We start from the raw sequence: 13,173 nt of genomic DNA, 5'->3' as shown, positions 1-13,173 counted from the left end.
TTTATATGGAAAAGGGTACAGAATTATACTAAGAAAAGTTTACATTAAAAAAAAAATTCAAAGTAGTACCTCAGTAGAACCAAACAAAAACAGACTATCACAAAGCAGACTTAGGAATACATCTGTTTTATAGTTTAGGAAATTGTTGCATCCACAATAGAATGCTAGCATAAGGTTTTAGACTCATTACATAGAACTGAACTTAAAACTGTTCATTTATTAAAGTGGAATTTTATCCCAACAGTAGAATATTTATTCTAACATCCCTCAGCCCCCCAACCCCTTTGGGGGTACATATATTAATCATGGAGGGGAGCTCATGATGGAAATCACAAGAGTTTATAGGCATGGTTTATAATAATGCCTAGGCTATTACCAGGACAAATTACTTGCCTTTTCTGAGTCTCAATTTTGTCACCCATTAAATGCAGAATTAAAAAAATAAGTAAATGAATAAATAAATGCAGAATTACTGTAAGGAAAACTATTGTGTCTGTATAAGTACCAAGAACATACTAGTGGTTGACATCAGAAGCAGTAGTGATTTGCTTCAATGTTTCCTTTAATGCTGATTGTCTAAAGATTAGGTCAAATGTTCTAGGTCAAGGTTTCTTAACCTCAGTGTTAAGTGTAACTGACATTTTAGGTCAGATAATTCTTTATTGTGGGAGGCTATCCCAAGCACTGTAAGACATTTAGAATCTAGTAGGTTTACAGTCCTGTGGGTTTCTACCCACTAGATGCCAGTAGCAACTTCCACTCAATGCCAGTCTCCCAGTTAACAACCAAAAAATGTCTCTAGACTTTGCCAAATGTCCTTTGGGAAGCAAAAAAAAAAAAAAAAAAAAAAAAAAAAAAAAAAAAAACGCCTGCAGTTGAGAACCACTGTCCTAATTTGTTTCTTTATTTTTTCTTTTTTAAGATTTTATTTATTTATTCATGTGAGATAGAGAAAGAGGCAGAGACACAGGCAGAGAGAGAAGCAGGCTCCATGCAGGGAGCCCGATGTGGAACTCGATCCTGGGACTCCAGGACTACGCCCTGGGCCAAAGGCAGATGCTTAACCGCTAAGCCATCCAGGGATCCCCCTGTCCTAGATAATTTGAAAACACTGGCTTGTAAAGATGAGAATGTTAACATGAAGTGTATTATTTGTATCTTAGGACCAGAAAAAAAGAAGGTGTCGAGTACTAATGACTTGTCTACATGCATTATTAATCAATAACAGATCTGAATCTAAAAGCTAGGTTTCATGATTCCTAGTCTTCTTCAGTCACTCACTGCTGCAATGCTCGTAACAATGACAAACTGGAAACAACCTACTAAATGTGTATAGTAGAAGAATGGATAAATTATTGTATACTCACATTAGATTGTACAGCAGCCTAAATTAATGAAGCACATATATTAATGTTGATAAATTTTAATGTTGTATACAAAGGGCAAATGTTCAAGGATATATAGGGAATAATTCCATTTATTTAAAAACCTACAAAATAATACTATATATTATTTATAGACAAATAAACATGTAGGAAAAAAAGATACAAACATGCAAGGTAATGAAGAATACTAAATTCATGATAGTGGTTAACACTCAGGAAGGAGATAAGAGAACTGGATTGGAGGGTACAGAGGCCTCAACTGTATCTATACCATTTTCTTATAAAAAAAAGGAAGCAAATGTGGCAAAGATTAATATTTGGTGAAGCTAGTTGGTGGGTATACAGGATATTAATTCTTCTCAAACTTTTAGCTATATATTTGATAAAATAATGTATTTTAGATAAAATCCTCAGGAATGAATGCTAAGGTATTAAATGAGAGGCTTATTACGTGCTTACAGTGTGATAGGTACTATGCTATACCATAATCACAACTGAATGAAACAGGTAGATCAGGTCCATTTTATAAATGAGGCAACTCTGGCTCAGAAGTCTGGCAAATTCTGTCCATTAAAAGTTACTGAACTATTAAGTGGGAAAAGACTTGAATCTAAGTCTTTTTGAACCTCAGAGTCTTTTCATACATTGTTCCTGAAGCCCAGAAGGCTCTTCATACAGCCTGCTCTCTAACATCACTCAGATTTCTGTTCAGAAGTTACCTCTTAGAGACACTTTCCTTAATCACCCAGACTAGGGCACTCCACTCCACTCAGGGTCACTCTATATCCCCTTACCTGGCTTCATTTTACATTGCGGCACTTATCACTACCTAAAATCATATTTTATCTTTACTAGTGTGCCTGTTTACTGTATGTCTCTGTACCCAGTTCATAATATAATGTTATCAAGTTCATGAGAACTGGAACTTGGCCATATTTACTGCTATATTTTTAGTGCCTGACATAAGCAATAAATAGTAGATAAATAACAGCAATATTTATTGAATTACTACTACTGACATGTTCTCATTTTTTTTTTTGTTATACATTGACACTTTACATAAAAAGAGCAAAGGAGATTCTTAGTTATTGGTGCTAAAGAAACATATTATTTGTTAGTTTTTTTTTTTTCCAAGTAAACAAAAGTCAGTGTAAGTATTTATATAGTAATAAAATTTCTAAACTTACCTCTACAGGAGGATAATAGTTATAATTCCAGTACCAAAAGGTTCTAGGTAGATAACCCTTGATTAAGTGGTGTTCTGGTACAAAAGGATGAAAAGTTTCTTTTCCAGTGGTATCTCTGGAGTCTCCTGCTTCTACATTTATAATTTCCATGCATCTCCCCAAAGCTAAGTCTTCAATGGAGGAACTGTGTGTACATTTGTCTGTTTTAAATGCATCAACAAATCTCCTCAAGGCTTCTTTGCTCAGTACATATCCTGCTCCTCCACTCATGTAGCCCTGTCTTACATAGGGCTTAAATCTTCTCCCAAAGTAAATGGGTTCTTCAGGGTTGTATTTTGAGAGAAGCCATCTTAAATTATCTAGTATAACATACGTATCGTCATCTGCTTTCATAAACCAATCAGCATCTTCTAAATAATGATCATGAACATACTGAAAAGCTTTAATTGTTTTCCAGTACAGTTGGTCTCTGCCTTCTCTGGTTTTTAATCCCACAGCAGGGAAGTCTTTATTTTCTTCGGAACTCATAAATAACACTTTATTACAACGCTGGGCCCATGTAGCTTTGACGTGTTTGGCCTTTTTCTCTAGATTTTGAGGCCCTGTCATAACCCAGCAAAGAATTTTAACCTTCTGATAGAGGTTTTCAGCGATGTCTGTGTTCTCATCTATTAAACAAAAAATTTTTAGAGTTATATTTACATGGATGTAAAACTCAAATAAATTATGTTGAAGAAAAGTTTTCTTAAACAATTTCAAAAGCCCCCTTCTATTTACCTTTCTACCATTAGTAATTTGGCTGAAAGCAAAACTCAACCTAATATGAATTGACATTCTGATTTATTGGTTTCTTGTCAATCTTATCCATGAGATCCATTGGAGTTAGCAAGAATTGCCACTATGACTTAAATTCTTACTACTCAAATGATGGTTCATTGACCAAACAGCATCAGGCATCAGTATCACTTGGGTGCTTGTAAGAAATGCAGCATCTCAGGCTCCACCTCAGACCTACTCAATCTAACTGCATTTTAACAAGTTCTCTTGGAGATTTGTATACATACAAAGCACAGTCTTGGACACTCTGCTTTTCACTTCATTCTACAAAGATTCAACTGGTTCTCAACAGAACATAGACAGGAATTTCTCAGAGCTCTAAATAAGCTTCTGAAGACAGGAAAAAACATGCTGCAGAGTTGAGGTTACTGCTGATAGTAACATATTTCATTCCAAAATGCAAATCCATCAGTGAGAAACAGAACAGGTAGCAGTCATATTTGCAAGACTGTCTAGAGCAGTGTTTTTCAAAATACTCTTTTGTAAAGAGGAGGAAGCTTATGCCAGAATATAAAGTACCATATTACTTCTTTCACCAAGGAAGTCTTGTTATACGCCTCCCCCCCACCCCCAGAAGTCCACTTAACTAAGCAGTGAGTTTAAATGAGTTCTATCTTTGTGCAAGCTCCTTATTTGGGTGCAGACTAGTAACAAACAACTCAGACTGTCAAGGCTAGGATCACATTCCGAGTATCACTGTTTTAAAGGAAGAGTCCAATTTTAAGATTCTAGACCTTAAGTGCTTGGTGGAGGATCAATTTTTATTTCCAATGGTTAGAGACCCATTCTTTTATAAATATGCTAAAAATGAATTACTAGAAAAATAAAACTAAAAAAAAAATAACAAATCCTAATTCTTATTTTTTTAGACAAAATTACTGTTAAATTACCATGAAAGTTTCTAACTGTTTAATCCCAATTTCAATACCTACATAGTTGTAGACCAGCATGAGTCTGCAAAACCACACTTTTTGTAGTAATGCTCTAGGCAGAATCCTGAGGAAAGCATATCCTTTTTTTTTTTTTTTAATTTTTATTTATTTATGATAGTTACAGAGAGAGAGAGAGGCAGAGACACAGGCAGAGGGAGAAGCAGGCTCCATGCACCGGGAGCCCGATGTGGGATTCGATCCCGGGTCTCCAGGATCACACCCTGGGCCAAAGGCAGGCGCCAAACCGCTGCGCCACCAGGGATCCCAGGAAAGCATATCCTTAAGGTTAACATCAACCCAGTGAGTTACAAAAGCTCAGTCCTGTGAAAAATTAACCACTGGAAGCATACATTTCTAGTTAACTGATAGAGAGGTAACACAGGTTGGGCTAGGCTGGGCATGGACGGAAAATATTCTCACGTCCCTCGGAAAAAGCAATAATTCAGAATTCAAAAACAGACAAAATCACTCTACTTTCACTCAGGGAGCACTCATATTTCATGTACTTGAGGAGCCCAATTTCCTGGCTGTAGACAAAACACTGGATGCATAGGGAAAATGGTAGATGCAGGAATTCTCAATGTTTCACTTTGAGAACAAGACAAGACACCCTTCTCCCCACTGCTGGGATCTGGCAGATATTCTTTCTCATTTTGTTAATTTTTCATTCATTAATTACTTTGTTGTAGGTATATGCTGGCATAGGAGATGAAACGATGAATACAGCACAGTCCTGCTACAGAAGAACTCACAGCTTTGTAGTGGACCTTGGCACGCAAACCAGCACTTGACACATACTAAGAGAGATGCTGTAACAGAGGTATGTGAAAGGGTTCAATGTAATGTGCTGAGGAAAAAGAAAGCAGTGGTTGATAAATCCTATAGAACAGTGGGATGGGAACTTGGCTGGAAAGAAAAGAGGAGATAAAGCAAGATGAGGAAAACAGAAATGATGCAGAGAATAGGTCTTTAAATGAAGAAAGACAAACAGTATAGTGAAGTTTGGTTGAGTCCAGGTACATGGGTATAACTGAAGGCCCGAACTAGGGGAAATAGTTGGAGAGAGGAAATCTGAAAAAATGGTAAAGAAGTAGAATGTTAGAACTTAAGACAAATGGGATTGATTGGTAAGCAAAGGAAAACACCTACCATGACTTCATAATTTCTAGCTTAGATGTGGACCATGGATCAGGACAAGTAGGTACCTAATATATGTGCCTGCAGTGACCTGATAGCCTGTTAGTAGTAGACAAGCATGGCACCAATCAGTTCTTTAACAATCTGGAGCAATGCTATAGAGGAAGTGTACAGTAATCAAACTGCTCTATGATAAGAACACAGAGCACCTACTCAGAGCTGAATCAGGGTCATAGAAACATTTACACAATATAACATAATTCATAATGGTATGTATATGTACTTCTAAGTTCATAAAACTCAATCAGAATGTGGTACTCTTTATTCCTCAGCCTCTGCTTGAGAGGTCAGAAAGAAGTAATTTACTCCCAAAAAGATAAAGAAACCATTCTTAATGGAGGGACCCTCTGCATCCCAGGATTCCAATTGTTCTTGAGCTGTTGTATTCTTTCTTGTCAAATATATCATATTTGCAGAGATCTTTGAATTATGTTAATGTTTTTTTCACAGTGTTTGGAACTGGGCTAAGATAAAGACAGTAAAGAATAAATTCAAAATTAAATATCTTACCCCTGAAATAAATTTTTAGTTCCTGAGGTGAACTAAGAATTGTCATTAAATACCAGGAATTAAGCTCATTTTCATCAAAAGACACTGTGTATAACAAAATTCACATTAATAGCTTTTTCCAATTCTCACAACACTTACACAGACTGAAAAATACTGTTTCTGTTTAATCCTTAATAAAGTGAACCATACCTTTATGTTGGCTAGAATCTGCATTGAAGTTCATCTGTCCTTCTAGATGATTCTGTCCATTATCATCTGAATGCCTAGCATGAGGATCATTATGAAGAATATTGGGCTGGGCATCACTCTGTTCTCCCAACAAAATACTAAATAGCTGAGAACATAAAACAAATCCAATTGCTGATCCACAAAGGAAGGTTAAAAAATTCACCCAAGATTTAGAGGCCATTTCCCGAAAGTGTATTTCTGTAAGAAAAAAATTAGCAGGAAGTTATAATTTATAAAGGAATCAATACCTACCATGAGTTAAAAGGAAAAGACTTGATAACTTAAAAAAAAAAAATAAAAAAGTTGATTACTTTTAGCCAGATGGGAAAATTAATTCCTTCCCTATAGGAGAACATTTCTAATATTTTATCCCTTCAGTTGCTAAAACACAATTAGGGACAATTCTTTTTTTTTTTCCCCCTTATGGACAATTCTATAAAATAGATGAGTAGTAACTTGGAGAATCATTGTTAGGGTGGGATATGGTAAATAGGTCAGTGTTTTTTGCACACAGAATTTCCTGTTCTTCCCACCAGAATCCTTTGTGAACCCAAGCCTGCTTGCCATGTTCTTTTTTGCTGTCAAAATACCTAAACTTACCTTTTTTCTCTTTTATATTACATAGTATATATTATATATGTTAGTATATATGATATAATATCCTGTGAGACATTATTACTATCATTGTTAAAACAAATGACATAAGTGGTACAAAAATTGTAAGGAGGACACAGTTCTAAAATAATTTTGTTGTCCAGAAGTGGTGAAAGTACAAATGTTTAGGCTTTAAAAAAGACTAAAAGATGTATAATATAATTGCTAGTGTAATCATTTAAAAAATTAGTAAAAGGCTATATAACTAAAACAGAAAAAATGAAATAATAAAATAATAAGACCAGGAAAAAAGAGAAGTGGATACAAAATAGGTGAAAAACAGAAAAAAAAAAGGTAATATGGTTTATTTTAATGCAAATATATCACCAATGATATTAATGTAAAAAAGACTGAAAACTCTAAAAGATAAAGATTGCCAGCCCAGATTAGTGAAAAAATAAACAACATGTTGCTTATAAGAGGTATACATTAAATATATTCAGAAAGCTAAGAGCAAAAGGATGGAAAAAGATGTATCAAACTTACAAAAAGAAAGTATGCTAATATCAAAATAAATTAATGGTTACATAGTTTGTTATCTTTGTGATAATCACCAAACTCTATGTTTATGATTTATATATTTTGTATCAATATTTACTGTAGCAAAAAATTTATATAAAAAAACTGCATGTGACCTTTTACTATATCCTTAATACATATTTAATATATGTATATTTAATGCAAAAATATTTATCCTTAATTCTATAAATAAAATTATCAGGCCATGGAACTATACCATGTTCATCTTGCATCTCGATTCTCAGGCCCTCTATTAAGTAGTAATTTGAGAAGGATTACCCCAAGGAGAAGTGGAGGTAAAAGAAAGACCATGTGAGCAAAGTTGCTCAGTAATAAGGCAGAAGTAAATTACCCACATGAAACTGGCAGGTACTGGTTTACTTACTTCCTTTGCTCTATCTTAACTGCATTCTAAGGTTCAGAAAGGTAGGCCTTCATGGGTGAAGAGTATATATGTCCCACTCAGCTATCCTATAAAATTTCCTAGAGGAAAAGCAGAAACAAGTTTACCAAGTATTGTTACTATTTTCCCTGAGAGGGGTCTCAAGTTCTCCCTTGTTACTGTCCTCTTTTCCTTCTTCAGATTGGTCTTTAGTGAAATCCTTATAACAAAGGTATAATCTGCAACCCCAGGGAAAATACCCTTCATGGTTTAAGTGATTCTTTTGAAACTCTAAAACTCTCAAGATTATTTGCAAATGATATATCTGATAACGAGTTAATAGCTGAACCACAGAAAGAACTTCCACAACTCCACACCAAAACCCCCCATTTAATCTGATTAAAATGAGCAGAGGACCTGAAGAGATATTTTCCCAAAGAAGACATATAGTCAACAGATACATCAAAAGATACTAAACATTACTAATCATCAGGGAAATGCAAATCAAAACCACAATGAAATATCACTCTACACTTGTCAGAATGGCCAGAATCAAAAAGGCAAGAAATAACAAGTGTTGGTGAGGATGTGGAAAAAAAAGGAACCTTGTATACTGTTGGTTTCACTACTGTGGAAAACAGTATGGAGGTCCCTTGAAGAATTAAATATAGAATTACCATATGATCCAGTAATTCCACTAGTGGATATTTATCCAAAGAAAATTAAAAATGCTAATATGAAGATATATGCACCCCAATGTATACTGCAGCATTATTTACATAGGCAAGATATTAAACCAACCCAAGTGTCCATAGATGAATGGATAAAGAAGATGTGGCGCATGTGCGTGTGCATGTACACACACACACACACACACACACACACTCACACATATGCACACACCGGAATATTACTCAGTCATAGAAAAGGAGATCTTTCCACTTGCAACAACATGGGTGTATCTAGAGGTTATAACATTAAATAAGTCAGGGAAAGACAAATACCATAGGGTTTCACCCATATGTTTAATTTAAGAAACAAAGCAAGGAAATTAAAAAAGAGAGAGAGAGCAAAACCAGAGCCTTAAAATACAGAGAACTGGTGGTTGGCAGAAGGGAAGTGAGTAGGGGATGGGTGAAACATAAAGGAGATTAAGAGTACACTTATTATGATGAGCACTGAGTAACGTACAGAATTGCTGAATCATTATATAAGAAAAAAAAGCTGAAGAGAACTATTCAAGAATCTGGAATTCTTTCTTTAAAATAAGTGTGTATTATTAAGACTTTACCCACAATAGAGTTAATTCAGAAGTCCCATGAATTGAAAACATGAAGCCAAGAAAAGTGAATGAAAGATATCATAACTCCAAATTTCTTAAGGTACATGTAAAAAGATTAGCAGTATAAGACTGAAGCAATAAAACTAAAGAAAGGTTGTTAAGGTAGCATTAGCAAACACTTAAACTGAGATATCATCTAGGAGCCGCACTGTAAGCAATTCCCCACATCTTCTGATTCTCTGACACTTTCCCTTCTAGCACACTGGTTCTGATTTTCTTTTTGTACTGGCTGTGACTTCCCTCACCTTAATACCAGATATAATCACTTCACAGTCTCAGAAGGACACAGTCTAAATGAATTTTCCACTGCTATAGTCTACTCCTGGTAGCAGGGGAGAAAGCAAGCCATAGAAGGCACTGTGAGTGACAAGGGGAAGAGCTGCAAGAAAGTGAATATGTGAAGAAAGTGCTGATCCAGCTCCAGTAACTACGAATACTAACCTGCTACCCTATCATTTCCCAAAAGACACTGAGTTTCAGAACAAGTCTACTTCTGCAGCATGGGGGATTTATCGTTTGTAGTAAATTAGTGACATAATTATGGTTAGTTTTCTTCGCTGAGGTGACATTGTTTTAGCAACACACCTGTTCTGGGGTGAGTGGAGGGAAAACTGTTATTAAATATTTGTTTTTAATTAAAAAATATCTTGTGATGCTGCTGGATGGCTACCATCCTCTTACCCCTCCTCCTCCAGAGCATTATCAATCAACATATGCTGGCTCATCCCTGTTGCTTTTACCCCATCCTCTTAACCTCTAAGATTGTGGCTTTATGACTAAATTTCTGTTTACTCCCATTTTTCTTTCTTGTTCCTGGGATAAAATAGACATCTCATATGGGTACAATGCACCCAAAATCTTACTCTGATTTTTGGCAAAAATCAGCACTCTCAACTATTCAGATTCTTAACAAGAGTGCTGAAGTAGACCAGGTTGGAAGACATTGTGTAACTAAGTTGCACATTACAGGAGCTTCTAATATACTAAAATTAAGTGGAAGGAAGTTCTCAATGTCAACTGTTTTCCAAACATGATATGGAATCAAAATCACTTGAGGAGCATTTTAAAAAGAAAGATTTTTAGGCTTAACAATTGAGATTTTAGATGCAAAAGAAGGGCTGGAACAACTAATAAATTTTATATTTTTTGCTTTATTTTTTAAGGGACAGTTTTGTATTACTCATTGTAAAAAAGAAATCAAACAATACAGAACAACATGGAAAAGATAGAAATCATCCCAAATTCCATCAGCCAGAAATAACTATTATTAACATTTGGTGATATCATTATAGATATGAACAACATCTTTATAAATAACAGAGATGGAAGGAAAGATAACTATAGCTAATAGTTGACCCTTGTATTTATTAAGAGCTTTACATGAGTTAACTATAAACTAGGGACTATCAATCTCATTTTACAGACAAACTCTGACAAAAAGGTTCATAATCTTCCCAGGGTCATACTAGCAATGTGAATCAAAAATTCAGATTCTTAATCATTTTACTGTAGTTTTACAGAACTGGTATGGATGTTAGTTACGTTATTTTAAAGATTTAACATATTAAGTTAGATTTACTTAAATTTACCAAAAACAAAAGGGGGAAATTAAATCAATCTAAATGAACTCTGAAAGTCAGCTAAACATTTATGACTCTTCTCTCAATGATCTTTCTAAAGATAAGACTGAAAAATATAAGGCAATTGGAGGCTCTTTTTAAAAACTACATATTTCAATTTTAGATAGTTCCTATTAATTTCTTGCTGTGAGAAGAGTGGAAATCAGCACATATACTCTCCCCCAAATGCTCAAATTTTGTGAACTATTTTTATTCTGTAAAATTTTGCACAGTTTACAATCTATAAATTATGCTGTAATTCCCATGACTGCTTAATTTTGGATATGTATTAAATTGGATTCTATGCTCATTAATAGTCTTTTTATTACAGTTCCTTTATATATGAGTTCTTCATTAATGTCATGCTTTTTGGCTGAATTTCGGCAAGTAATTTTTGTAATAGTACTCATTGGTGCTATATTCTAAACTCTTACAGGCTTGAGACTATTAAGTACTCTCTTTATAAATGAAGCACAAGTTGACCAAGTATAAACTCCGTAAATATTGATTTATGGTGTTCTCATATTGATGCTAGAAAAGATGCAGACTGATCTTTTATCTTTGTAGATAAATAGTCCTCTTCTCTAATATTTGGTTTTTAGTTATTCTACCAGTCACTAATACCTTCTCAATAAGACTTTAATGCCCTTTACATGAGATCATGTTTTCTTTCAATTTTCAGGCTTTTAGAAAGTTAATGGAATTTACAATAAAGTCCCCCAAATCCGAGGCTTTCAGTGTTTGTTTTTTGCTTTTAAATTTTAGTACTTTATACTATATCCTACCAGGGTTGTCAGTCTACTGCTTATAATTTTTTTCTGGATTATAGTATTAATTTGCTACATTTACATATTAAACATGCATTTCTCTCCATAAACTACATTAAAATGATTTTTGGTAGTTTATTTTTTCCCTTAAAAGACTTTCCTTACAAAACTGAGATGAGGAACGTCTGGGTGGCTCAGAGGTTTAGCACCTGCCTTCGGCCCAGGGCATGATCCTGGAGTCCCTGGATCGAGTCCCACATTGGGCTCCCTGCATGGAGCCTGCTTTCCCCTCTGCCTGTGTCTCTGCCTCTCTCTCATGAATAAATAAATAAAATCTTAAAAAAAAAAAAAAAACCTGAAATGAATCTTATATAGTGATTCAATGTATAAATGCTTACAGATACGGTGTATGTACAAATACATAAAAATGTATGAAGCATTATGTTTAAAACTTTTGTTTTCTCTGATCTTCACAACAACTGGAATACTTGATAGTAGTATCTCTATATTACAAATGAGGAAACTGAGTTTCAAAGAAATTAAACTGACCCAAACCACACAGCCAACATGTTAGGATTCTAACTCACATTTCACTTAAAGTTTGTAGGTTTTTTCCCATTATACCACAGTTACATTTATAGTCACCAACCAACTTCCCATATCTTTCTCCCTTTCTAAAAGTATCTTTAAGTGGAAGATAAGAAGATATTGTTACCAGCACAAGAAGAAACTATTCTTGCTCTATTGATAAATCTTGAGATGTAAAGATGTAAAAAAAAAAAAAAAAAAAAAAAAGCCCATGAGCTTGAAGAAGGACTGTGAAAATGTTAAGAGTTGCTGAAAGACCAGAACTGGTTTCAGACTAAATTTTCATGCCTCTGCTCTCCTACTACTAATCTTGCTAATAACAATTCAAATGTTTCTTTATATGATTTCTTCAAAAGGTTTATTGTTGAAGATTTAATCCATATCTCATATTCAATACATTTTTCACTAAAAAGAAAACTCCATTACATAAAATTTTACTTGCTATATTCCTTTGTACTTTTCTTTTAATATTTTGAGAATATTTCTACTAATTTTATTTCTTTATAAGTTTCAGATTTTTGAGCTAAGCTGCCAAGATGAGATACTACTATATGGAAGTGTTAAAATTCAAAAATCATTTACAATTATATGGCACTGCTAAATACTGGGAAAAGCTAAAACAAAATATCTTTCCCTGTTTTCATGGAATTTACTGTGCTGTTAATTACACAGGGGCTCATAAATAGCAATGAAAGAGACACATCTAAAGCAGTGCTTAAGGAAGACTTACAGAACTAAGTGCTTACATTAGAAAAGATAAAAAATCTCAAATGAATTGACTCAAGCTCCCACTTCAAAAATCAAGAAAAAGAGAAAAATAAGCCTAAAGCAAGCAAAATGAATGAAATAACAAAAATCAATAAAATTCAAGATAGAAAAATAGATAAAATTAATGAAACAAAAAGCCACTATCAAATGCCTAACAGAATCAGCAATGCTTTAAAAAATTAACAATTCTTTGGACTCATCCAACCCAAGTATGTAATCAAATTTCTGTAACTGTCTTCTATAGTCAAATTGCCTCAA

At 34.2% G+C, this 13,173-nt stretch overlaps 1 protein-coding gene across 4 annotated transcripts in view; it reads right to left on the bottom strand.

Annotated features, from left to right (window-relative positions):
* The window catches only part of C1GALT1 (core 1 synthase, glycoprotein-N-acetylgalactosamine 3-beta-galactosyltransferase 1), a 38,209-nt gene that overhangs the window by 8,592 nt on the left and 16,444 nt on the right, over window positions 1-13,173 (bottom strand). For 2 of the 4 annotated variants that reach the window (XM_038556891.1, XM_038556892.1), the window contains exons 2-4: window positions 7,835-7,932; window positions 6,238-6,474; window positions 2,573-3,240 (exon numbers count right to left, since the gene is read on the bottom strand). In XM_038556891.1, coding sequence (XP_038412819.1) covers window positions 2,573-3,240; window positions 6,238-6,457 — 888 coding nt within the window. In that variant the 5' untranslated portion in view covers window positions 6,458-6,474; window positions 7,835-7,932. The remainder of the gene's footprint in view (window positions 1-2,572; window positions 3,241-6,237; window positions 6,475-7,834; window positions 7,933-13,173) is intronic. The other 2 variants (XM_038556893.1, XM_038556894.1) reach the window with 1 other exon arrangement.

Source organism: Canis lupus, chromosome 14, assembly GCF_011100685.1.
Source record: "Canis lupus familiaris isolate Mischka breed German Shepherd chromosome 14, alternate assembly UU_Cfam_GSD_1.0, whole genome shotgun sequence".
In the NCBI taxonomy this organism is placed as follows: Eukaryota; Metazoa; Chordata; class Mammalia; order Carnivora; family Canidae; genus Canis; species Canis lupus.
The sequence above is the reverse complement of the archived record's forward strand: the minus strand, read 5'-3'. Positions and strand labels throughout refer to the sequence as shown.